General features: G+C 40.0%; 1 protein-coding gene across 1 annotated transcript; it reads left to right on the top strand.

Annotated features, from left to right (window-relative positions):
* The first annotated feature begins 285 nt into the window (after positions 1-285).
* On the top strand, positions 286-25,943 carry efhc2 (EF-hand domain (C-terminal) containing 2). The gene is given in 17 exon segments (XM_034123681.1): positions 286-376; positions 1,335-1,523; positions 1,879-2,029; positions 2,526-2,569; positions 2,571-2,750; positions 5,377-5,628; positions 7,414-7,518; positions 8,163-8,210; positions 8,212-8,302; positions 12,786-12,951; positions 13,579-13,721; positions 15,224-15,420; positions 15,556-15,689; positions 16,301-16,495; positions 18,509-18,601; positions 20,553-20,652; positions 25,785-25,943. Coding segments are annotated over 17 exon segments (2,262 nt in total). The 5' UTR covers positions 286-334; the 3' UTR covers positions 25,917-25,943.
* The last annotated feature ends 1,887 nt before the right edge of the window (positions 25,944-27,830 follow it).

The following is a 27,830-nucleotide window of genomic DNA, read 5'->3' as shown; positions in this document are numbered from 1 at the left end:
AAGTATTTTAGTATTTTAATAGTTTTCTGTGTATTTTTGAGACAACGTTACATTTTAGCTTGTACTAAAACATGCTAATATTTGACCCGTAGTTGTGCCCTGGTGTGTACAAAGTCTCTGTTATTGTTTCCTTTGTTAAACCCTTTATATATACAGTCTATGGTTAAACCTCATTGTTGTAAAAAATAAAATAAAAACAATAATCAACAATAGTTTGCCGGCCTAAACGTTGCTAGGAGACGCTCCCAAACAGAACGCTTCCATGGCAACCATAACAAACGGTTTGTTTTTTAAATGAACGGCAGATAATCAGACGGTTTTACAAAATACCGCCATGGCATTACCGTTTCTACCCGGGAATTCCCGAAATAGACAGGTAATATAACATAATTAACGGGTGTTTACTTTAGCTGGGGTTAGCTTTATTCACTTTATTAGATTCACAGCATATTTAGAAGCTAGCTAAGTGTAATTAACCTAATGCAAGCTAGGTAGCATGCTAGCTCCTGAGCTAACTAGTGTTGTGTGTCAGTTAGTCAGTTAGTTAGTCAGTTAGTTAGTTAGTTAGTTAGTTAAATGTGTATAGCCATTAAGAAATTAAACAAGCTGCCTTAATGTTTGAAGGTTAATAGCTGATACAACGCAATTATTGTATTAATAACATGTTCATGCCTACTTATGCAGTGGTTTAAAGTAGCTAAGTACATTTACTTAAGTACAATTTTGAGGTACTTGTACTTTACTTGAGTATTTCCATTATATGCTACTGTGTACTTCTACTACACTACAGTTCAGAGGTAAATGGTGTACTTTTACTCCACTACAATTCAGAGGTACATTTTTTACTTTTACTACACTACATGTATTTAATACCTGTAGTTACTTTACAGATTTGGATTAATGATGTGAATTATAATCAACTCCTAAATGGAGTATTCCTACACTCTGGTACTAATACTTTTACTCAAGTACAAGATCTGAGTACTTCTACTTTTACTCAAGTACAAGATCTTAAATCCTAAACAAACATGTTAGTTTTGTTAAAAGTCACAATTCAATCGGTGCAGCACCTGTCAAATTGGTTATCTTTAATAACTAACTATATTAGTTTAACAACATGTCCGTCTTTACATTGAGTTTTGATGATATCTTCCATTAAGTGCACTTTAATTAAGCTGTGTTGCTATTGATATAGGGTTGGGTGAGTGCCAGTGAAACAGAATACATTAATTAATGATTTGATGTATTAATTACATACCTTATATGCCCATGTTACTCACCTTTTTTCATAGGAAGTGATCATTCTTGACACATGTTCTTCTTTCTGTCAGCAGCTGGGGAAGGACAGGTTCCACAAATCCCAACATTTTGATTATTCCAACGGAGTCCCTTTGCTGATGGGAACCGAGAAGCCGGGCATCGGAGGAGAGCTGTTACTCGGCCAGGAGATCAAACCAAAGTTTTCTGTCTACCCCAAAGGAGAGGGCAGCGATCTACCTGCATGGGTGGCCTTTGACAAACAGGTGAAGGGATATCTATCTATCTATCTATCTATCTATCTATCTATCCATCCATCCATCATCCATCCATCCATCCATCCATCCATCCATCCATCCATCCATCCATCCATCCATCCATCCATCCATCCATCCATCCATCCATCCATCCATCCATCCATCCATCCATCCATCCATCCATCCATCCATCCATCCATCCATCCATCCTCTCTCTCTCTCTCTCTCTCTCTCTCTCTCTCTCTCTCTCTCTCTCTCTCTCTCTCTCTCTATCTATCTTCTATCTATCTATCTATCTATCTGGCTAACAGGCTAACAGCCATGATTTGATGAATGCCATATAAAATGCCCTTTACCCCACCAGGCTTTATGTTTTGAAGCGTTCTGTAAGGAAGCTGAGACCCAGGCCCAAGATGAGAAGTACAGAATCAGGAAGTTTAAGATCTTCTTCTTCCTGGAGGACGACACCATGCAGGTGGTGGAGCCGGAGAACAAGAACAGTGGCATCCCTCATGGTGGGAATATCTTGTGAATGTATTTTCATGTTCATTTGGATGCATATTAGACTTAGACTCTGACTCAATGATTCATTACCCAAAGTGCACACGTCACTAAGATATGATGAGTAATTTAATATTTCATTTCATTTGTATTTGTTTCGTTCATGGTATGATTGAATTTGAATGTTTAACAATTATTTACAAAACATGTCTCTATAAACACACCATACCCGAAAAGGAGCAGGGAGATTTTATTATTTATTTTTATATCACCTGCCCCTTTTTCAAAAATAAATAAATACATAGAAATAGATGGTCTGTCCTTCATATTTTCGTATTCGCAGCCCATCATAACAGTATCGTAGGAAAATAAGAGAAACACAAAAACTTACAAAAAAATACTTAGTTCCCACTTGACAGTTAACGGAAAGAAACAAAACAACAAAACATCACATGAACAAGTAAAGTGCAACACCCTCATCCGTTCCGTGTTGTGTTTTCCTCGCGACAGGAACCTTGATCCGTCGGCAGCGTGTCCCCCTGCCCCCCCCCAGATGATGACCAGTTCTACAACATTTTCCATTTGAACCTGAACCAACAGATGGTGCTGTACGCACGCACTTTCACTGTGACCAACTGTGACTCCTTCACCAGGAACTTCCTCACTAAACTGGGGGTGATCCTGAATAACCCCGCCACTGCACCTGATGACCCGCACAGCCGCCTGCTGGATAAGGTGGGTGTCACACTCATAGCTTTTTTTTTTTTTTAAATGCTTCATTTTCTCATAAAAACAACAATGACACAATTAAGTACTACACCTAACCTACAAACTCACCTGTTCACCATGGCCTTTGACCCCTAACCCATCACCCTGTCCTCACTGTGCAGCTCCTTCAGCGATAGGCTGCTGCACCCCCGCTGTCTCACGGAGAGATACCGCAGGTCTTTCCTTCCTGCAGCGATCAGACTATACAACCAGCACAGCCCCTAGTTGACCCCCCCCCCCCTACACACACCACAACACAGACGATATCACCCCTTGCTGCTAAATACCAACAAACTATGTGCAATATGTGCAATATATAAATGCCGTTAATAACTGTAATATAAACCTGGCTGCTAAATCCTTAGAACTGTTACAAGGTGTGTATTTTGTATTTTGTAAATTGTGTAACTTGCTGCTGTTAAATACCAACCACCTATGTGCAATATGTGCTAGATGTGCTAGATGTGCAATATATATAGATGCCATTAATAACTGTAATATATACCTGGCTGCTAAATCCTAAGAACTGTTACAGGATGTGTATTTTTTTTTTTTAATTATGTAACTTTTTATTTTTTATTATATTTTTTATTATATCATAACTTCATTTTTTTGTAATGCATGTCACATATTTAACATATGTAACATTAAGCTATCTGTGGCTCTTTTTCCTGCTGTAACTACGCACATTTCCCCTCCGTTAAGGCTATTTCCAAATAATGATTTAGAACACATATCTGATCAGGGACACAACTACAACGATTTAATAATAATAATAATAATAATTAATTGCATTTATTTTAGCGCTTTTCCGAGTGCTCAAAGTGCTTTTCATGATATATATATGAATATATTCAAAAATCTCTCAAAACTCACTTATTCACTCTAGCTTTCAAACTCTGATCAACAACCCCACCCTGCTTTACTCGCACTTGGATTAGGGCGACTGTTTATGTTTTTTGCTTTCTTTGTCCTGTTTCACTTTCTGATTTTATGTAAAGCGTATTTGAGCACTAGGAAAAGACTATACAAATCCAATGTATTATTATTATTAGATATTAAAGGTGGGGTAGGCCTACCTGCCTGTCAGCCTTCCATCTGTGCACAAACTTATCTCGTGCCCTCATTGGTCATGTGCGCGTTCGTGTGTGTTGGAGGAGGGGCTCTGTAAGGAAGTGGCAGATTTCTTCCGGATGTGTATTTTCAAATTCTAGCGATCTCGAGCTGGTTTCTCCAAAATTACCTACCCCACCTTTAATACATGAATACTGTGGACAATACCCACAAGAGCAATTTGGGGTGGAGTGTCTGGCCCAAGGACACACATCAGAATCAGAATACCTTTATCCGTCCCACAGAGGGGACATTTACATTGTTACAGCAGAAAAGAGCCAAAGACAGCTTAATTTGTTCGTTTGTTTGTTTTTCAAAAACAAATGTATTTCTTTAACCCTCCGGTATCATTCGATTGGACTACGCAAATTAGTCATTCGGGACAAAAATGTCCACTGCAAAAGACTTTGATAAAAACATTATATTAAAAGGTTTTTTTCTCAACTTTTTTGGGTTCAATCTTTAAAGCAACTTCAGCCCTAATCAAAAATACTAAAAATGTAATCATTTTCAGGATTTTAACCCTTTAAATGCCATTTTGAATACATGAAACCGCTGTTGTTTTTCATGATAAAAACAGAGAAAAGTAGTTATTTTCCATATAATACATATCTGGGGACTGGCTCTTTTTTTTTTTATATATAACAGTCTTGGATATGTCAAAGATTAGCAACAACATTTATTTTTTTGCATTATTAATTTTTGCACAAAATCAGATTAAACAAAAAACTCACACATTAGTCATTCGGGACAAAAATGTCCACTTCCAAAAATAGCTATAAAATGATAACAGATTCATATTTTTTTTAACTTTTTGGGGTTAAATCTTTCAATCAACTTCAGTCCTGATCAAAAATACTAAATATTAAATTATTTTCAGGATTTTAACCCTTTAACTGCCAGTTTGAAAACATGAATTTGCGTTTTCTATGAAAAACATGCACAAAAAGGCAGTTATTTTCTAAAATAGATCATGAAAATAGCCTTGTAAAAATCAGGCCATTTGCACCAAAACAACCAAAGTTATTGCAAAATGAAACGTGAAAAATGACCATATGGACAAAAACGTCCACAGTGATACCGGAGGGAAAGAAAACAAAAATATATATTGATATGTGAATAATTTAGTTTTTGGGAGAAGGGGTGGGATTAAATAAGTGTAAAATTCTTCCCACCCCTTTTCGGATGTGTAATTAAGTAGATCGTTTGTTTATATATAATTTAGAATCAGTAATATTTTTGTATATCAATTTGAAATTGCTTAATTTTGTATTGTATAATAATTCTCATGTTAGATTTTTGTATTATTGTTTTACACATTCGAAATAAATCTAATTACATCAAATCAAATAAAAAATGTTACCTAAGAAGCATGCATAAAAAAGTATTAAAGATACAAAAATAATAATAAAAAAAAGTTACACAATTGACAAAATACATGTGTTGGTTCATCTCATGTCACATGGTTCCTTTCGTCCAGATTGAAAAGAGTATGACGCCCCTGCGGCCGTACGAGAGGCGAGACACTCTGAAGCAGTTCCTGGACCACGACCGTGAAGTCCTGCGCTTCAGCTGCTTCTGGGACGACTCTGAGAGCGTGTTCGGAGACCCCCACCAACTCATCCTGCACTACTACCTGTCCGACGACACCGTGGAGATCCTGGAGACAATCACCCCCAACTCCGGCAGGGATAACCCCGCAAAGTTCCTCCACCGCAGCAAACTACCCAGGGTGAGGCACTGCAAGGCTTACTTGAAGTTAACGGTTATTTTGTGGGGTTTTTTGTAAATTATTGAGTGTTCTTGCATTTTAACGTGTGAGTTTTTTTTATACCTCCGGACTGTGGGAAACAGTATTTCGATCTTTCTGTGTGTACAAACATATTTTGAGATTGACAATAAAGTTGACTTTGACAAACACCATAAGATAAGATAAGATAAGAAGAAGTACTTTATTGATCCCAATTCGGAAAATGTTTGGCAATGTGTTAGAGCCAGTATTTTGTTTTTATAAGAAAGGCCACTTAATTGTGACGTCTGTAGTCAACACATCATAAAAAACTACAATTCCCTCGGCGCAAATAGAAATAACATAGCATTAAAAAGTAAAAAAATATACCTGTGGAAAATATAACTGGTAACGCATTTGTTCAAGGAGTGTGTCTCTGAGAGGAGGAAGACATTAGAACAAACACAGGTTATGGGAACTTCTGCTAAATATACATGAGAGTAACACCTGCGTCACTTCCGGGCGAAAATTACGGCCCCGCCCACTTTTGGGGGAAAACAAAGCTGTCATTTGAATGGCGGTCAATACAAATTCTGAAGTTTTTGCCAATCAGATCAGAAATTTAAGAAAACCGTGGATTTTCTGATCTTCAAAGAGCCCGATTACGATGGCCAGTCAGGCAAACAATTACATTACATCATTGAAAATCGACGAGCGGGCTCGATATATGGTTACATTAAAATCAGTAGGCGAGGCCGTCATTTCGCCGGCTGTTACTCTCATGCGCGAGGCGGAAAGTAATAGTTGTATCATGCCAAAAAGCTGCTGTGTCGTTTATTGCTCCTCAAACATTAAAACAAATCCAGAGTTCAGTGTTTCTGTACTTCCTCTAAGAACAAAGGAGCTCTGTGGCTTCAGGCTCGATCGCCATTCAAATTACAGCGTTGTTTCCCCCAAAAGTGGGCGGGGCCGTAAAGTGACGTAGATGTTACTCTCATCTATGGACATCGATCGCCTACTGCTATATCTAACCATATATCGAGCCCGATTGTCCATTTCCTTGCTTGAATGAAACACAGAGACGCCGCCACTGCCCTCACATGATGTGTTGCAAAATGTGTTTCCCAGCTTGTGCATTTATTACATTTAATTTTAAATGTGTATTACTAATCTAAAGGCTTGCGGTGCCTCTCTTCTGGTTGGGTGCCTTTTTTGCATCTTTCTCCAAAGCATCCCTCCTCATTCAGTCTGACAGGCTGTAGCTTCCAGTCTCCCTCAAGCAGCCTGCCTTTCTCCTCCAGTTACTGACTCAAGCCTAATTCATCTTGAAAGACAGCCAGGCCTCAATCATGTGTGTGTGTGTGTGTGTGTGTGTGTGTGTGTGTGTGTGTGTGTGTGTGTGTGTGTGTGTGTGTGTGTGTGGGTGGGTGTGTGTGTGTGTGTGTGTGGGTGTGTGTGTGGTGTGGGTGTGTGTGTGCGCGCGCGCATGTGTGCATGCGTGTGTGCGTGTGTGTGTGTGTGTGTGTTTTCACTCCAGTAATTGTGTTTGTTCTGATGCCTTTTTTATTAAATGTCAGCTCTAAAGGTTGACCAGAATCCACCGATGGGAAATCACCTCAGCACTTCTCTACTCTGTTGCTGTACTCTCTTACTCTCTGTTTCTCTTTCTACCTACCTATCTTTTGCTCTCTCTCTATCTCTCTCTCCAGAAGTGTGTTTTTATATTTGCATGCAGAGTTCTGTGAATATCTTGTAAAATGAGTTTCTGGCTGTGGTTGTTTGTTTCAGCATTCAGCCATGATGAAGCAGCCGGGACAGATGACGGACCGCACAGTGCTCAACGTGTTCGACTCCAACAATCAGGGAAAACGCTACCTACTGGACAGCCTCAAAGTATGACCTGATATATGACAACAAAGCAGTTAACGTTAGCCACCTTTAGCTTAGCGGTGGTGACGTGAAGTCATGTGACCGTGCTGTAGTTCCTTTATAGCCCAACATTAGCCTCCTTTAGCTTAGCGGTGGAGACGTGAAGTCATGTGACCGTGCTGTAGTTCCTTTATAGCCCAACATTAGCCGCCTTTAGCTTAGCTGTGGTGACGTGAAGTCATGTGACCGTGCTGTAGTTCCTTTATAGCCCAACATTAGCCTCCTTTAGCTTAGCGGTGGAGACGTGAAGTCATGTGACCGTGCTGTAGTTCCTTTAGTTTATGGCCTAACATTAGCCGCCTTTAGCTTAGCGGTGGTGGGGGAAATGCTTACTTCAGGGTCAAATTGAGGTCCAATTCAAATGTCTTAATATCAATATAGATGCTATAGCTTATAAGGATATCTTAAATAGGGTGCCTCTAACTGAGTGACAACTTGAAGTTTGGGGAGGGCCCTTTTCCGGTTAAGAAATAGCCCCCCGGTTCATTGATATCTAAACGTTGCAAAATGTAAATCCATGTAAGATTAGCTAAAAGGTTTAACAGGTTAACTTCCAGAGGTGTTCTTTCTGTCCTCTCACCCTGCCCTCTCTCACTTCTCTCTTGCAGACTGGAGCTGTGCAGGATGACTACTATGTGGACAGTGATCTGAGGGTGGGGGGGGGAAGTGAACGTGTGGGGAAGGAGGGTGATCATCACCGACTGTGACGACTTCACCAAAGAGCACTACCGCTCCAAATACGGCATAGGTAAATACAACTACTGTTACTTGAGATACATTAGCCAATCACCAACCAAGGTAACCCCCCCCCCCCCACCTTATCACCTGAATCTCCTCCTAGAGCACCATTGTGTTTCTTTAAACCAATCATCTCTCAGAGGGTCGTGGCCAGCAGCAGCTCATTAGCATTTAAAGTAACAGACACAGAATCAGCACTTTAGTAACAGAGCTGAAACAGAGGGGATTATGGGATGCTGCAATGATCTGTTTGGTGTTTCAGCCAATCAGAGACAGGTTCTGTATATATCTGAGACCTGTGATATATTAATGAAAAACAGTGTAATAGGGGACCTTTAATATTCTTGCTTATGCCTGCAGTACATAAATATGGACACTAGGGGGCAGTAAGAGCAAACACCAGGATGAGCTGTTACCTTCCTACACACATTGCAGACATTAGAGACTGAGAATCGAGGATTAAATCACTGTTTTTAAGTTTATGACTAGCTAAAATGTAACACTGCAATTGGAAATGTAAAAGCCGGTGTAAGTGCATGTTTTATTCTTGTAAAAACTAGTTTTTCCACATAAACTCTTCTTGCACAGATCAATCTATCCTTTTATGTGAATAATTTTATTTACTAAAAAAGGATCAGGGTTATTTTTTGTTTACTACCTTCTCCTTTTGATACAAATCAATACACAAAATATGTTTTACTCAATTTTTTACCTGCCTTATTATATTTAAGATTTTTCTTTTCTATTCTCTTGGCTCTGGCTTTATTGTGTTTAAATGTCCTTTAATATTGGCTTCCTTTTGCATTAATTCATTGTTGCTGTGTGTACATAAACCTGCCTTTCCTTTATTAGCCTATAATATAATGTTCTGTTTCACTCCATGGTCGGAGGATAAACATGTAAGAAGCAATTACAGAGTTGGGGAGTAGTGGAGTACAAATACTTCGTTACTGTAGTTAAGTACATTTTTCTGGTATCAGTACTTTACTCCACTACTTATTTTTCTGACGACTTTTTACTTCTTACATGTTGAACACAAATACCTGTACTTTCTACTTCTTACATTTTGAACACAAATACCTGTACTTTCTACTTCTTACATGTTGAACACAAATACCTGTACTTTCTACTTCTTACATGTTGAACCCAAATACCTGTACTTTCTACTTCTTACATGTTGAACACAAATACCTGTACTTTCTACTTCTTACATGTTGAACACAAATACCTGTACTTTCTACTTCTTACATGTTGAACACAAATACCTGTACTTTCTACTTCTTACATGTTGAACACAAATACCTGTACTTTCTACTTCTTACATTTGAACACAAATACCTGTACTTTCTACTTCTTACATGTTGAACCCAAATACCTGTACTTTCTACTTCTTTGAACCCAAATACCTGTACTTCTACTTCTTACATTTTGAACACAATACCTGTACTTTCTACTTCTTACATTTTGAACACAAATACCGTGTACTTTCTACTTCTTACATTTTGAACACAATACCTGTACTCTCTACTTCTTACATTTTGAACACAAATACCTGTACTTTCTACTTCTTACATGTTGAACTCAAATACCTGTACTTTTCTACTTCTTACATGTTGAACACAAAATACCTGTACTTTCTACTTCCTACATTTTGAACACAAATACCTGTACTTTCTACTTCTTACATGTTGAACACAAATCCTGTACTTTCTACTTCTTACATTTTGAACCCAAATACCTGTACTTTCTACTTCTTACATTTTGAACACAAATACCTGTACTTCTACTTCTTACATTTTTGAACACAAATACCTGTACTTTCTACTTTCTTACATTTTGAAAACACAATACCTGTACTTCTTACTTCTTACATTTGAACACAAATACCTGTACTCTCTACTTCTACATTTTGAACACAAATACCTGTACTTTCTACTTTCTTACATGTTGAACACAAAATACCTGTACTTCTACTTCTTACATGTTGAACACAAATACCTGTACTTTCTACTTCTTACATGTTGAACACAAATACCTGTACTTTCTACTTCTTACATGTTGAACACAAATACCTGTACTTTCTACTTCTTACAGATCGAACACAAATACCTTACTTACTTCTCACATTTCCAAAACAGGCTGGTTCCTTTAGTTTGAATGTGTGTTTGGTGGCGTGATCATTATTCTTTAGAGTCATTGCGTGCCTATGATTTGAACACGATCCGTGTATCCATCATTTCCTGGTCTTCTCTAAAGAAGAGGGACCAATGAAAACGTTGTCATGTTGCCGTTGTTCAGCATGGAAACATTCATTAGCTAACAATGACATTATTGTTCTATTATATAAAGGGAGGTCAGGTACTCTTTAAAACAGCTGCTAGTTATGGGTACTTTTTACTGAAGTACATTTCAAAGCCCATACTTTACTTTTACTTTGAGTAAAGAAGTTTAGTCAGTACTTCTACTTTCACCAGAGTATTTTAAACACGAGTATCTGTACTTCTACTTGAGTAAAGGATGTGTGTACTTCTACTTGAGTAAAGGATGTGTGTACTTCTACTTGAGTAAAGGATGTGTGTACTTCTACTCGAGTAAAGGATGTGTGTACTTTTGTCATCTCTGGGAGAAACCCAAGCTGCTCTTGGATCTGTTTCTGGGGCTCGCTGCATTCGTCACAGCATTAAAGCAGGCACAGTGATGGAGGGTCTTTCTGACCGAGAGCAGCCAGAGGTCACCTCGGGGTCGAGACCCTCGGATCATTCCTACTAACCTCCTGGGTCTGTTTCTTCTTGTTTATATTCATTTGCATTTTAAGGAAATGATATGGTTACAGGGAATTCATAAAGTAGAGAAAATGATCAACCTTAAAGAGGCCCTACTCTGCTTTTGGGGGGTTTCCCTCTCCTGTAGTGAAAAACAATACAGAGCATTAACTAGTTCCTGAACAGTGTCCTTCACATGCTGATATACAAGAGAGGGAGTTACACAGTCACAAGATGGAGGAATACTGGTTCTTCTAGGTAATCATACATCCTGTCATGTACAAAATACTGAGTTTTTCTCAAAGTCTCAAAACCCTGAATTTTTCTCGAAATCCTGAATTTTTCTCAAAATGCTGAATTTTTCTCAAAATTCTGACTTTTTCTCAAGATTCTGACGTTTTCTCAAAATTCTGACTATTTCTCAAAATTCTGACTTTTTCTCAAAATTCTGACTTTTTCTCAAAATCTCAAAATTCTGACTACTTCTCAAAATTCTGACTTTTTTCAAATTTCTGACTTTTTTCAAAATGATGACTTTTTCTGAATACTTAAAAATGTTAATAATCACTCGTCACCGGCTTGAGCTTCAATCTCAGGATCCATGTATTTATGATCCTCTCAAGAATCTAGTGTGTTGTGTATGTTTTAGTGCATGTAAATGGTGTGCAAAGGAGGGAGTTTTCTCTCACACACTCAGTAGACTCGAGTCAAAGATGGCTGCAACTCCACCTCCTCGGCTTGTGCCTGTATATGACTGGACATATTCTTCATGTCTCAGCCAGGTTTCAGTGAGACAACATAAATCAATCTTATTATCTGATATTAAATCATTTACCAATATCGCTTTCGATGCTAGAGATCGTGAGTCCACATTTAATCTTCCTGTTTTGTTGCACTGTAGTGGTTACATGTATTTGTATTAGATGTTTGTGTATGACTTCTTGTGTGTTTAATTTTACCTTAAGTTGTCCTGGGGCAGACACACACACACATTTAGAGTATTTCAGGTTATCATCTTTTAAAGGTCTCCTATCATGCAAAATGCACTTTGTGATGTCTTTTCTTCATCAACATGTGTCCCCGGTCAGGAGACTCACAAAGTGTTAGAAAACAAAAACCCTCTCTCTTTTCCTCCATACCCACATCTCTAAAAACGGGGGAACAACGGAGCTGATCCAGATTTGCTGCGTCATGACGACATTACTAAAATGTGGGCGGGCTTTACACCCACGGGCCAATCAGAAACGTCGCTATCAGAAACAATGCACGACGTGTTTTGGACGTAATATGGTCTGTGTTTACATTAGCATGGCTAACACTCAGAGCTAACCTGTACTGGAGAGAGCATGTGTGAAGAAGGAGGAAATTAAAAAAAACTCACCTGAGAGAGAAAAAGCATTCAAGCTCCATACTGTTTCAGAAATAATCCTTGATGTAGTTTGGAACATACTATGGCATTGAATCAACGGCAGCATTTAGCTGAGTTTCTGCCGGTAGAATTCTCCTGCATGAGCTCTCATCTCTCTCAGACCCAGAATCATCACTTTAGTAACAGGGCTGAAATAGAGGGGGATGAGGCTAGAATCGCTGACCTGTTTGGTATTTTGAACAAAACACTTCATAAACATGCTTTTTTAATATATCTGAGACCTGTAATATAATGCCTAACAACTTTGGTAATAGGAGACCTTTACCAAACTCTTGTTCTTCTTGTCTCCTCCTCCCCTTCAGAGGAGTTCACCCCGCTGCAGTACAAAGGCCCCGTGGCCCCGAAGCCCCCCCGCCTGGTGCCCCCCTACAACGGCTTCGGATCGGAGGAGGACTCGCTGAGCTCCTGCCAGGGTCTGCTGCCCAAACCCCCGCAGAAAGACTTCCGCAAGTTCATGGACAAAGACAGGTTGGACGAGTTGCTCAGTCACACAGTCACACAATATTCTATATATATATATTATATATATTTGAGCATGTTTTCTCTCAGTGATTGTGCTGTTTTGTTAAATGTTTGTTGTTTGTTTTTCATGTATTGTGTCTTTATATTGTCTGTTGATGTTACACATGTAGCTGCTGTGATGCAAGTCAAATTTCAGACTTGATCTGACCATTAAAGTATTATCGTATTGTATATATATATATATATATATATATATATATGTGGATATAAGTGGAGCATCAGAGTCTACTGGGATGAGTTGTGGCAGTAACTCAAATTCAACTGGATGAAGGATTTAAGTCATCGGATGTCTGGATCTTAAGTTATCATAAAAATAAGCTAACCAATCGTTAGCCATTAGCTCGTAGCCCTATGCCTGTGTGCAATGGAGAAACACAGATTTTTAAATTAAATTTAAGCTACCTTTTTCACTGTTTTCACTGGTTTTATACATGCAGACTGTTTGCAATGGCTATAAAGACAACAACTCCCGTAATCCCTTGCATCTCTGTTATTTGTTATTGTCACACAGTCGCAATCAAATTACACGCTGAGATGTTTGTGTCTGACTCTGCTCTCCATATGATCCCCTAGATGTGGCTTAGAAAGCAATATTCTGAATTTCCGTGCCAAGACGGTGACCAGCGATCCAGTGGACAGAGAGCGAGTGTTCGTCATCTCCTTCTACCTCAGCGACGATTCCATCAGTGTGTTTGAGCACGCTCAGAAGAACTCAGGTAAAGACATACATGGACCAGAGCTCCTCCAATTCATTGGATAAATCTAGAGCTCCCAAAACATTAGGTTTGTCAGACTCACTTTCCAATTCCAAAAATCAGATAACAAAGATGACGTTCAGTCCGGATACCAAAAAAAAGTATTCCATTAGAATTACATTACTAAACGACACAAAAAAGAAAAAAGACAATTTGTTTTTGGGATAACAATGTTAGTAAAAATCTATTTTTACGATTTAGCGAATTCACGTCTATCTGCGTCTTTGCATTGACTTTACATGTAATCGTGACGCACCGAAAAATCGCATCACGTCCGGTGTGAACGAGCCTTAAAATCTACTTTTTTTTGCCGTGATAGAGTATTTGACAATATCTTTTACCATACAAGATGAATTGTACGCCATGGATTCAAGCAGTATTTAACATGGCTCCAAAATAAGCTCCAGTCAATAAAACAACAGTATCAATAGTGCTTTAATTTCAATTTCAATTCAAATTAAATTGAACAGTTTAGCAGCATGATTGTTAGAAACATATCACTCGTCACCGGCTTGAGCTTCAATCTCAGGATCCATGTATCTGTGATCCTCTCCAGAATGGAAGTAGTCATCACATACAGAGCATCAACTAGTTCCTGAACAGTGTCCTTCACATGCTGATATACAAGAGAGGGAGTTACACAGTCACAAGATGGAGGAATACCGGTTCTTCTAAGTAATCATACCTCCTGTCATGTACAAAATTCTGACTTTTTCTCGAAATCTGAAAATTCTGACTTTTTCTCGAAATCTCAAAATTCTGACTTTTCCTCAAAATTCTGACTTTTCGTCAAAATTCTGACTTTTCGTCAAAATTCTGACTTTTCCTCGAAATTCTGACTTTTCCTCAAAATTCTGACTTTTTTGTCAAATTTCTGACTTTTTCTCCAAATTTCTGACTTTTTCCTCAAAATTCTGACTTTTCCTCAAAATTCTGACTTTTCCTCGAAATTCTGACTTTTCCTCAAAATCTCAAGAATAGAAGTAGTCATCACATACAGAGCATTTGGTACAACTAGTTCCTGAACAGTGTCCTTCACATGCTGATATACAAGAGAGGGAGTTACACAGTCACAAGATGGAGGAATACCGGTTCTTCTAGGTAATCATACATCCTCCTGTCATTTACAAAATACTGAGTTTTTCTCAAAATCTAAAAATTCTGACTTTTCATCAAAATTCTGACTTTTTCTCAAAATTCTGACTTTTTCTCAAAATTCTGACTTTTTCTCAAAATTCTGACGTCAGAAATGATCATGCTTGTCATATGTCTATCTCCATAGAGGCTGAATCATCATGTTAATCACATAGCTATCATATGCCTCAAACAGTCCTGATGCTCTTCTAGCTAATCGTACATCCTGTCATGTACACAGTTGGGATACCTTTGTTATCATGTGGACTCTCATATTGGAAGAGTACATTCAGTATTTTCCCAACATTAACCATCATGCATCCCCTCAGGTGTGCTTGGTGGTAAGTTCCTGGAGCGAGGCCGGGTAAAGAAGCCGGGCCAGCAGCTGTTCAAGAGCCAGCCGTCCGAGTACTTCACTCCTCAGGATCTGTACGTGGGAGCGACCCTCGTCCTCAACGACAAGCCCTTCAAACTCCTGGACGCTGATGAGTACACCCTCAACTACATGGAGAAACATGCTGAGGAGGTACAGAGGAGTATTCCCTATTGTCGTTTTTACTAAGGTTTATGTTGGGTTTCAAGCAGTGGTGTTCTTTGGAGCAGGCCTTTCATTCTCTGGTGTTACATAACGGTTGATTTTTCTCTCTGTCATCGGCTGAAGTTCCCCAAAGCCAACGTGGGAAACATCCTGAGTAAACTGCGGTCCATCGGGGAGGAGAAACGGAGCGAGATCAGGAAGTTCCTGGCGCTCAGCGACCCCAGCAAAACCGGCTTCATCCCCTATGAGTCGTTCAGGTACAGCACTGCAATATTCTATATATATACTGTATATACACATATATGTGGATAGACATGGAGCATCAGAGTTTACTGAGTTCGACCAGTAACTCAAATTCAACTGGATGAAAGATTTAAGTCATCGAATGTCTGGATCTTAAGTTATCATAAAAACAAGCTAAGCAATCGTTAGCCATTAGCTTGTCGCTCTCTGCCTGTGTGCAATGGAGAAACACAGATATTATATTCAATTTAAGCTGTATTTATTGGTTTTATACATCCAGACTGTTGGCTGGAGATGAGGAGAACAACAATTCCCATAATGCCATGTTAGTTTAACGGCACCAAACTCTGTTATTTGTTATTATACTGATTGTCACTGGTGTCAATGCGCTTCAATCCACCTGATGTTATCATCAAATATATTTGTCAGGAAGAACACATCAAATATGCTCCAGGGAGCTTAGCTAGAGACATAATTGATTTCAGAGAATGACCAGTCCAGTTCCAATGATGTAAATATTACAAGAAAAGTTGCAAAAAGAAGCACAGACTTAGGACTGTGAAACCTTTGAATATCTTGTTAGTTTTTGTGTGTTATTTCACTAATGTGTCTGTATGCTCCACAGGGGCCTGATGTCGGGTCTGGACTGCGTTCTGTCGGATCACGAGGTTCTGGTTCTGGCCCGGTGTTTCTCACAGAGCGAGCAGCAGGAGGCCGACGTGGGTCTGATGCTGGCCGTGGCCCAGGACATCCTGAGGAAGAAGCAGTTTGAAGATCTGCCCCACATGGCCAGAAACTTCCTACACTGCGACTGGCACAAGTACACACACACACACACGCACGCACGCACGCACACACACACACACACACACACACACACACACACACACACACACACACACACACACACACACACACACACACACACACACACACACACACACACACACACACACACTGTAGTCTATTTACAAAGACTACAATTTGATTTCTTTTGTGAGATTATTTCCTAGTTGAAGAAACTTTTGAAGAAGCTCAAGCATCGTTTGCATCAGCTACCCTAGGGATGGTTTGTGATTTTTTTTTAAAACACTAAGAGAGAAGACATATTTGTGGTTGAGACAGGGAAAGTGAGGTCTGACCGTCCTATTTACTGTTTGATTACAATGTTCACTTTATTAAACTTGACTATTTGCACAAACCAACTCTTAAAAACACAGGATAATATGTCGACATCTAGACGGTATGAAGACTGAATTACACACAGCAGAGTTTTCTGATTACCTTACACCAAAACAAATCCAAAATTATTTTATTCCATCCTCGGAAATAGCTTGAGAAGTCATTTGGCTCCGAGGCCCTCCTTGAGACGCAGCATAAAAACACAGAAACACACACGGCGGCAGCGTCACAACAAGACATCAATCGTGCCGTTTCGGGCCCCATATCTCAGAGCAGCGATTAGTTCCAGCAGGAGAGAGAGAGAGAGAGCAGCATTGGAACCAGATGGAGCCTGAAGACTCTGAGGACTCACACACACACACACACACGCTGTCTCTCAGGCCAGAGGACACACACATGCTCGGTGGCTCTCAGGCCAGAGGACACACACATGCTCGGTGGCTCTCAGGCCAGAGGACACACACACACACGCTGTCTCTCAGGCCAGAGGACACACACACGCTCGCTGTCTCTCAGGCCAGAGGACACACACACGCTTGCTGTCTCTCAGGCCAGAGGACACGCACACGCTCGCTGTCTCTCAGGCCAGAGGACACACACATGCTTGCTGTCTCTCAGGCCAGAGGACACGCACACGCTCGCTGTCTCTCAGGCCAGAGGACACACACATGCTGGGTGTCACACTACATGAAACACCCCTCAGTTTATAGTAGAGCTGTAACATGGGACAGGTTAGCTGTGTGTGTGTGTGTGTGTGTGTGTGTGTGTGTGTGTGTGTGTGTGTGTGTGTGTGTGTGTGTGTGTGTGTGTGTGTGTGTGTGTGTGTGTGGTGTGTGTGTGTGTGTGTGTGGTGGGGTGTGTGTGTTGTGTGTGTGTGTGTGTGTGTGTGTTGTGTGGGGGTGTGTGTGTGTGTGTGTGTGTGTCAGTTAGTGTCAGCTCATCAACATCTCTGCGATGAAGATGGCATGACGAGAATGATATCACTGTGGAAAACAGCTGTAGTCTTGGAGAGAAACACACACACACACACACACACACACACATACACACACACACACACACACACACACACACACACACACACACACACACACACACACACATATGGCTAAAAAATATGATGTGACTGAATCAGCACTGGCAGCAATGAGATTGGTATTACAGAAGCAAGTACAAACTTTTCTAACTCCATCCATTTTGATCTCAGGTTAGGAGATCCTGAATAATATAATAATACAAAATAAACTTTATTTATTACACCGCTAAATGTTTAAATTGACCAATTATAATGGAGTATTAAACTCAGCCGTGTAATGAGGATCAAACAAACCGATATCCTTTTTAAAAAACTCAAACTAAACCCTATTGCCTGGTTAAAAAATCATTTGAAATGGAATAGGAAGTGTTCATGAGTAATGGCTTTTTTCCCTAAATCTGGTCCTAGAATAATAATAGTTTAAAGCTTTCTGTAACACCTCCAGTGGTTTTATAAAAATATCACTAAGTGTGGATTATTTTCAGTAAATGTCGATTCTACCCTCTAAGGAGAGAGAGTATTTTCTTTAAGCATTATTCAAATAATCACAGTCTCAAATCTTGGCTTTTTCTTCCCACCTGATACCCATGTCTCTGTTTCTCTGTATTTCTGCAGGACGGGCCGTCTCTCCAGCAAAGAGGTGAGGAGCATCTGTAAAGCCTCTCATCTCCCCCTGCCAGAGAGCCTGCTCACAGCTCTGCTCAGCAAGTAAGAGACACTCATCACCAGGGAGGGCAAAAGTACACACATCCTACCTTTACTCAAGTAGAAGTACAGATAATCGTGTTTAAAAATACTCTGGTGAAAGTAGAAGTACTGACTAAAGTTCTTTACTCAAGTAAAAGTAAAGAGGCTTTGAAATGTACTTCAGTAAAAAGTACCCATAACTAGCAGCTGTTTTAAAGAGTACCTGACCTCCCTTTATATTAATAGAACAATAATGTCATTGTTAGCTAATGAATGTTTCCATGCTGAACAACGGCAACATGACAACGTTTTCATTGGTCCCTCTTCTTTAGAGAAGACCAGGAAATGATGGATACACGGATCGTGTTCAAATCAATAGGCACGCAATGACTCTAAATAATAATGATCACGCCACCAAACACACATTCAAACTAAAGGAACCAGCCTGTTTGGGAAATGTAAGAAGTAGAAAGTACAGGTATTTGTGTTCAACATGTAAGAAGTAGAAAGTACAGGTATTTGGGTTCAACATGTGAGAAGTAGAAAGTACAGGTATTTGTGTTCAACATGTAAGAAGTAGAAAGTACAGGTATTTGAGTTCAACATGTAAGAAGTAGAAAGTACAGGTATTTGTGTTCAACATGTAAGAAGTAGAAAGTACAGGTATTTGTGTTCAACATGTAAGAAGTAGAAAGTACAGGTATTTGGGTTCAACATGTAAGAAGTAGAAAGTACAGGTATTTGGGTTCAACATGTAAGAAGTAGAAAGTTCAGGTATTTGGGTTCAACATGTGAGAAATAGAAAGTACAGGTATTTGTGTTCAACATGTAAGAAGTAGAAAGTTCAGGTATTTGTGTTCAACATGTAAGAAGTAGAAAGTACAGGTATTTGTGTTCAACATGTAAGAAGTAGAAAGTACAGGTATTTGGGTTCAACATGTAAGAAGTAGAAAGTACAGGTATTTGTGTTCAACATGTAAGAAGTAGAAAGTACAGGTATTTGGGTTCAACATGTAAGAAGTAGAAAGTACAGGTATTTGTGTTAGAAATGTGAGAAGTAGAAAGTACAGGTATTTGTGTTCAACATGTAAGAAGTAGAAAGTACAGGTATTTGTGTTAGAAATGTGAGAAGTAGAAAGTACAGGTATTTGTGTTAGAAATGTGAGAAGTAGAAAGTTCAGGTATTTGTGTTCAACATGTAAGAAGTAGAAAGTACAGGTATTTGTGTTCAACATGTAAGAAGTAGAAAGTACAGGTATTTGTGTTAGAAATGTGAGAAGTAGAAAGTACAGGTATTTGTGTTAGAAATGTGAGAAGTAGAAAGTTCAGGTATTTGTGTTCAACATGTAAGAAGTAGAAAGTACAGGTATTTGTGTTCAACATGTAAGAAGTAGAAAGTACAGGTATTTGTGTTAGAAATGTGAGAAGTAGAAAGTACAGGTATTTGTGTTAGAAATGTGAGAAGTAGAAAGTTCAGGTATTTGTGTTCAACATGTAAGAAGTCAAAGTGGTCAGGAAAATAAATAGTGGAGTAAAGTACTGATACCAGAAAAATGTACTTAAGTACAGTAACTAAGTATTTGTACTCCACTACTTCCCACCTCTGCTCATCACACAGATCCACGGTCCTTTTGAATAATTCATCCACTCAGTGTGAAGTATCGCTCAGGTCTTTGCCCAGAAATCTCTCTTGGCGAGCTGGGAAAATCTCTAAAGCAGCCGTTTGACAAAAAAAAATGATGCCTGTAACTTTTATTCATGTACCGTGTTATTCATGTTTTATTATCTTTGCTTTTAAATGAGTGTTTTTGAAATGCCATTTTATAATATGTTTCTTAACGCTCTTAATGTCTTTCATTTTTGTAAAGCACTTTGAATTGAACTATAAATAAACCTGCCTAGGAAGCAAAAATAGCTCCAGTTTAAATCAAGTGAGATGAGGTCAGTTTCTAAATTCCTGTTTTTTAATCAGGTTTGCAGACGGGGACCAGATTGACTTCCATGCCTTCCTGACTGGCATCGACTGGGTAGAGAACGCCGCCCCCCGAGTGATGCCCGACGACATCTTAAAGGTAAGAGAGATGAACTTTAGGACGATGTGTGTGCAGAGAATTGTAAAATCCACAAGTGAGGCAAAAGCAGAATCAAGTGAGTGGGGAAGAAGTGGTCTAAAGGACAAGAGGACAAGAGGACACGTTATTTAGCTTGACTTAAAGGAGAGAAGAACATTCACACGCACGCACGCACGCACGCACGCACGCACGCACGCACGCACGCACGCACGCACGCACGCACGCACGCACGCACGCACGCACGCACGCACACACACACACACACACACACACACACAGAGGTGGTCAGATGTAATTCTGATTTAGCATGCTCTGCCACAGCCAAGTCTAAGCAGAAACAGGTGAGCAGCAGAGATTACACACCATGGCACGACAACAAAGGGAAGCAGAATGAGAGTGGACTTAACCTGAGTGTGTGTGTGTGTGTGTGTGTGTGTGAGTGTGTGTGCAAGTGTGTGTGTGTGTATGCAGACGCAGTGCTTTCCTAATTCTCCGTTTTCTTCTGTCACGACTTCCATCTGTTCTTTGCCTCGGACTAAGTAGTCACTTATTCTCCGCTCAATGATTCTGCTTTTCTTAAAAGACTCCAAGGTGAACCCCCCTGAAACATGAAAGCATTACTAGATCTTGTGTGTCTTTGAAGGTGTCAAACGTATTTTGTCTCATAGCAAGAACAAAAGTATTAGTAATGAGTATTGTCATTTTTCTTATGACGTCTTTCTTTCTTTCTTCCTTTCTAGTATATCTAACAATCTTGGAACTAATACAAAAAGGCCTGCTTACCTGAGTGTGTGTTTGGGTTTGTTTGGGTGTGTGTATGCCAGTTATCAATAATGTAAGTTATTAATCATAGTCATTCACACACATTCTAGTCCTACAAAAAACACCAACATGCTTTTTTATGTGTTTTTTTGTGGGCTTTGACTTCATACTGAACAAAAAAAAAAAAGTAGAAATCTTGAACAGTGTCTTAGTCTCCTGTGTTCCGCATTAAATGTTCCCCTTTCATTAAATAACTGGCCCCGGCACAACCCCCCGGAACATTTATCTAGAACATCCACTGCTCTGTGGTCCCTCACCCCAAAGTAGTTGCTCAACGGCTCAGCCTTTTATTTATTTGAACAACTCTTAGTTGAACCCCCCACCACTGAAAATCACCACTGATTCTTTGCATGTTTAAAGGTGTCACCAGTATTTTGTCTTATATTAAAGGGGACCTATCATGCAAAATTCACTTTGTGATGTCTTCTCTACATCAACATGTGTCCCCCGTGTGTCGGGGAACTCACGCAGCGTCAGAAAATAAAACCCTCTCTCTTTTCCTCCGTACCCAAATCTCTAAAAACGGGGGAACAACGGAGCTGATCCAGATTTGCGTCCGATATGACGTAATATCTGAAATGTGGACCCACGGGCCTATCAGAAACGTTGCTATCAGAAACAATGCCCGACTGTTTTGGACGTAATATGGTCGGTGTTTACATTAGCATCGCTAACACTCAGAGCTAACCTGTACTGGAGAGCATGTGTGTGAAGAAGCAGGAAATAAAAAGGAACTCACCTTGTGGTATAACCGGCAAGAGAGAAAGCCTTTGAGCTCCATACTGTTTCAGAGATAATCCTTGATAATCCATGATATGGCGTTTCATCACGGCAGTATTTAGTTTAGACGGTAGCTGCCGGGTCCCCCATGAGCTCAGCCCCCTACATTTTCATTGTAAAGCTTTATACCCAAAATCATCACTTTAGAAACAGGAAGTGAAATAGAGGGATATGAGGCATGGCTAGAATGGGTGATCTGTTTGGTATTTTGAGCAAACCACTTCATAGACATGTTTTTTATATATTTGTATATATCTGAGACCTATGCTATTGCCTAGAAATAGCATGATAGGTGACCTTTAAGAACAAAAGGACCCAGACTGATTACTCCCTACTTTGTTTTGGTCTTTCCTGCATCCAGATACTATTTGGTTTTGCCAATTTGAGGTCCTTTTTCTTTCTCTCTTTCTAGTATGTTTAACAATCTTGGGACCGATAAAAAAAAACCCTCCTTACCTGAGTGTGTGTGTTTAGGTGTGAGAGTGTGTGACAGTGCTTATTAAATGTTCTGTTTTCATCTGTCACAGTTCCCAGCTGCTCGCCCGTCCCTCAACCCCAAGTAGTTTTATATAATAACTCTGCCTTTCTTAATTTAAAAAACTGTAACATAAAAATCTAAAATCCCCAAAAACTGAAAATGACCATTTGAGCTTTTGCATCCTTGAAGGTGTCACAAGTATTTTGTCTCATATTAAGAACGAAAGGCTGACTATTCCCTACTTGTTTGGTCTTTCCAAAAAAGCCTGCTCTCCTGAGTGTGTGTGGGTTTGTAAATGTGTGTATCTTTGAAAGTGTCACAAGTATTTTGTCTCTTTACAAAACTCCCCAGATTGACTATTTCCCATTTCCTTCTTTCTTGCATTCATATGCTGTTTCTTATTGCCAGGTTTTTCTGATGACCTTTTTTTTAAATTCCTCTCTCGTATATTTAACAATCTTGGTACCGATTCAAAAACGCCAACTTTAGAGAAATTGCGTCGGCCCTCTAACGATGAAAGGAAGTCATTTTGTTTCTGCGTATGAGGTTTAATCAGTCTAATGGAGCTGGAGGAACACCCCTAATATTTCAAGCGTTTAGCAAAGCCGTGTTATTTACTCCGCTCATTTGTTAAACCCTGACAACATAAGATGCTTTAAAGGTTGTGTGAAGTAAAATGAAGCAGACTCATAACTGAAAGTATTTCAATGTTATTGACTTTCAGAGGTGGGAAGTAGTGGAGTACAAATACTTTGTTACTGTACTTACATTTCTCTGGTATCAGTACTTTACTCCACTACTTTTTACTTTGACTTCTTACATTTCTAACACAAATACCTGTACTTTCTACTTCTTACATGTTGAACACAAATACCTGTACTTTCTACTTCTTACATGTTGAACACAAATACCTGTACTTTCTACTTCTTACATTTTGAACACAAATACCTGTACTTTCTACTTCTTACATGTTGAACACAAATACCTGTACTTTCTACTTCTTACATTTTGAACACAAATACCTGTACTTTCTACTTCTTACATGTTGAACACAAATACCTGTACTTTCTACTTCTTACATGTTGAACACAAATACCTGTACTTTCTACTTCTTACATTTTGAACACAAATACCTGTACTTTCTACTTCTTACATGTTGAACACAAATACCTGTACTTTCTACTTCTTACATTTTGAACACAAATACCTGTACTTTCTACTTCTTACATGTTGAACACAAATACCTGTACTTTCTAATTCTTACATGTTGAACACAAATACCTGTACTTTCTACTTCTTACATTTTGAACACAAATACCTGTACTTTCTACTTCTTACATGTTGAACACAAATACCTGTACTTTCTAATTCTTACATGTTGAACACAAATACCTGTACTTTCTACTTCTTACATGTTGAACCCAAATACCTGTACTTTCTACTTCTTACATGTTGAACCCAAATACCTGTACTTTCTACTTCTTACATTTTGAACACAAATACCTGTACTTTCTACTTCTTACATTTTGAACACAAATACCTGTACTTTCTACTTCTTACATGTTGAACCCAAATACCTGTACTTTCTACTTCTTACATGTTGAACACAAATACCTGTACTTTCTACTTCTTACATGTTGAACACAAATACCTGTACTTTCTACTTCTTACATGTTGAACCCAATACCTGTACTTTCTACTTCTTACATGTTGAACACAAATACCTGTACTTTCTACTTCTTACATGTTGAACACAAATACCTGTACTTTCTACTTCTTACATTTTGAACACAAATACCTGTACTTTCTACTTCTTACATGTTGAACCCAAATACCTGTACTTTCTACTTCTTACATGTTGAACACAAATACCTGTACTTTCTACTTCTTACATTTTGAACACAAATACCTGTACTTTCTACTTCTTACATGTTGAACACAAATACCTGTACTTTCTACTTCTTACATGTTGAACCCAAATACCTGTACTTTCTACTTCTTACATTTTGAACACAAATACCTGAACTTTCTACTTCTTACATGTTGAACCCAAATACCTGTACTTTCTACTTCTTACATTTTGAACACAAATACCTGAACTTTCTACTTCTTACATGTTGAACACAAATACCTGTACTTTCTACTTCTTACATGTTGAACACAAATACCTGTACTTTCTACTTCTTACATTTTGAACCCAAATACCTGTACTTTCTACTTCTTACATGTTGAACACAAATACCTGTACTTTCTACTTCTTACATGTTGAACACAAATACCTGTACTTTCTACTTCTTACATTTTGAACCCAAATACCTGTACTTTCTACTTCTTACATGTTGAACACAAATACCTGTACTTTCTACTTCTTACATGTTGAACACAAATACCTGTACTTTCTACTTCTTACATGTTGAACACTAATACCTGTACTTTCTACTTCTTACATGTTGAACACAAATACCTGTACTTTCTACTTCTTACATTTTGAACACAAATACCTGTACTTTCTACTTCTTACATGTTGAACACAAATACCTGTACTTTCTACTTCTTACATGTTGAACACAAATACCTGTACTTTCTACTTCTTACATTTCCCAAACAGGCTGGTTCCTTTAGTTTGAATGTGTGTTTGGTGGCGTGATCATTATTATTTAGAGTCATTGCGTGCCTATTGATTTGAACACGATCCGTGTATCCATCATTTCCTGGTCTTCTCTAAAGAAGAGGGACCAATGAAAACGTTGTCATGTTGCCGTTGTTCAGCATGGAAACATTCATTAGCTAACAATGACATTATTGTTCTATTAATATAAAGGGAGGTCAGGTACTCTTTAAAACAGCTGCTAGTTATGGGTACTTTTTACTGAAGTACATTTCAAAGCCCTCTTTACTTTGACTTGAGTAAAGAAGTTTAGTCAGTACTTCTACTTTCACCAGAGTATTTTTAAATACGAGTATCTGTACTTCTACTTGAGTAAAGGACGTGTGTACTTTTGCCATCTCTGGTGACTTTTAGAGTGACTTGCATTTCCCGTTTTCTCCCCAGTTTGGTTTGAATGTGAGGTCTGACGCTGGAGGAGCTGCAGTGAAGAAGGTGAACTACTCGTCTCTTCTGAACCAGGTGTTCGGCTTCATCGTCAACAACAACGCGGATCCAACAACAACCGCCGCCTCGTAGACGCAAGGTGGAGCACACACACACTGCAGGTGCATCTATTAAACAACGTTCGACATCAGCTAACCAGAGTCTGTGTTTTCTTTGTGTGTTAATGTGTAAAACTACAGGGGATAGCAGTAACGATATAAGCTAACCCAACTAAGGCCCGTGTCCATATAACGTATTTTTTCTGGCGGAACGGCGCATTTTATTGATTTAATGACAATCTAGCATGGATTCTGATCATCTGTTTGTGCTACTCTGCATTTCTTTGACCCCAGCTTCCACCCCAGCTTCCACCCCAGCCTCCACCCCAGCTCCACTCCAGCTTCCACTCCAGCTTCCACCCCAGCTTCCGCTCCACCCCAGCTTCCACCCCAGCTTCCACCCCAGCTTTCACCCCAGCTTCCACCCCAGCCTCCACCCCAGCTTCCACCCCAGCTTCCACCCCAGCTTCCACCCCAGCTTCCACCCCAGCTCCACCCCAGCTTCCACCCCAGCTTCCACCCCAGCTTCCACCCCCCCACCACCCCAGCTTCCACCCCAGCTTCCACCCCAGCCTCCACCCCAGCTCCACTCCAGCTTCCACTCCAGCTTCCACCCCAGCTTCCGCTCCACCCCAGCTTCCACCCCAGCTTCCACCCCAGCTTCCACCCCAGCTTCCACCCCAGCTTCCACCCCAGCTCCACCCCAGCTTCCACCCCAGCTCCACCCCAGCTTCCACCCCAGCTCCACCCCAGCTTCCACCCCCAGCTCCACCCCAGCTTCCACCCCAGCTCCACCCCAGTTCCACCCCAGCTCCACCCCAGCTTCCACCCCAGCTTCCACCCCAGCTCCACCCCAGCTTCCACCCCAGCTTCCACCCCAGCTTCCACCCCCAGCTCCCACCCCAGCTTCCACCCCAGCTTCCACCCCAGCTTCCACCCCAGCTTCCACCCCAGCTTCCACCCCAGCTTCCACCCCAGCTTCCACCCCAGCTCCCACCCCAGCTTCCACCCCAGCTTCCACCCCAGCTTCCACCCCAGCTTCCACCCCAGCTTCCACCCCAGCTTCCACCCCAGCTTCCACCCCAGCTTCCACCCCAGCTTCCACCCCAGCTTCCACCCCAGCTTCCACCCCAGCTTCCACCCCAGCTCCCACCTGTAGGCTCGGGGCGTAGTTATCTAATCATCACTCAATGTTCTTTGTAAATCTGTGGAGTGATGAGGCCCGAGCCTAGACGCCAAACTATATGCTACTTCTAATAAACATATTAAGAAACACGTGAGTTGTCTGACTGAACTTCTACAGTGACGTCACGGCACTCTTTTCTCATTGAAATCATTTGAAGGAAGTCGCTGGCGCTCAGAAAAAGCCGCTCTGTGGACACGGGCCCTTAACTGGCAAATTGATGCTTTAGGGGGAAAGTTCTGAGAGCTTTTTGATGTCTCGTGTGTTTACATAAGTTGGTGTAAAACCCTCCGAGACACGAGAGAAAGACACGAGGCGTTAAAGCAGAACCATATTTCAGCTCTGGGTTATTTACACAGTTTCCTCCGACTCTGTGCTAAGGTGATAACAGGGAGAAATGATCCATGGAATAAATCCTGTGTGCTTTATAACAAGACAGAAGCCAATACTGTAGATTTACTTGGAAGTTGCTTAAACATCATGTGCTTATCATCAGCTCTAAATCTGAGAATGGATTTACTTTTTGTGCTTTTGGTTTCCCGTTATCACTCGTCTGCACCTGTTTCAGATTTGTTGCAGCTTGTCGCAGTATCAGTGGTTTATTGTTGATGACAGTTATGAGATTTATTCCCCTGGATGGAAACCTAAAGAGAGGTTAGGAGGAGTTAACTTGCACAGGGTGTTATGTGTGTGTTTGGCTGTCTGTGTATGGCAGTGTTAGGGCTCGAGCTGCAACTAAGGATTGTATTAAATATTGAGCACTGG

This window comes from Trematomus bernacchii, unplaced genomic scaffold, assembly GCF_902827165.1.
Source record: "Trematomus bernacchii unplaced genomic scaffold, fTreBer1.1, whole genome shotgun sequence".
Lineage (NCBI taxonomy): Eukaryota > Metazoa > Chordata > Actinopteri > Perciformes > Nototheniidae > Trematomus > Trematomus bernacchii.
This window is presented reverse-complemented; position numbering and strand designations above follow the sequence as displayed.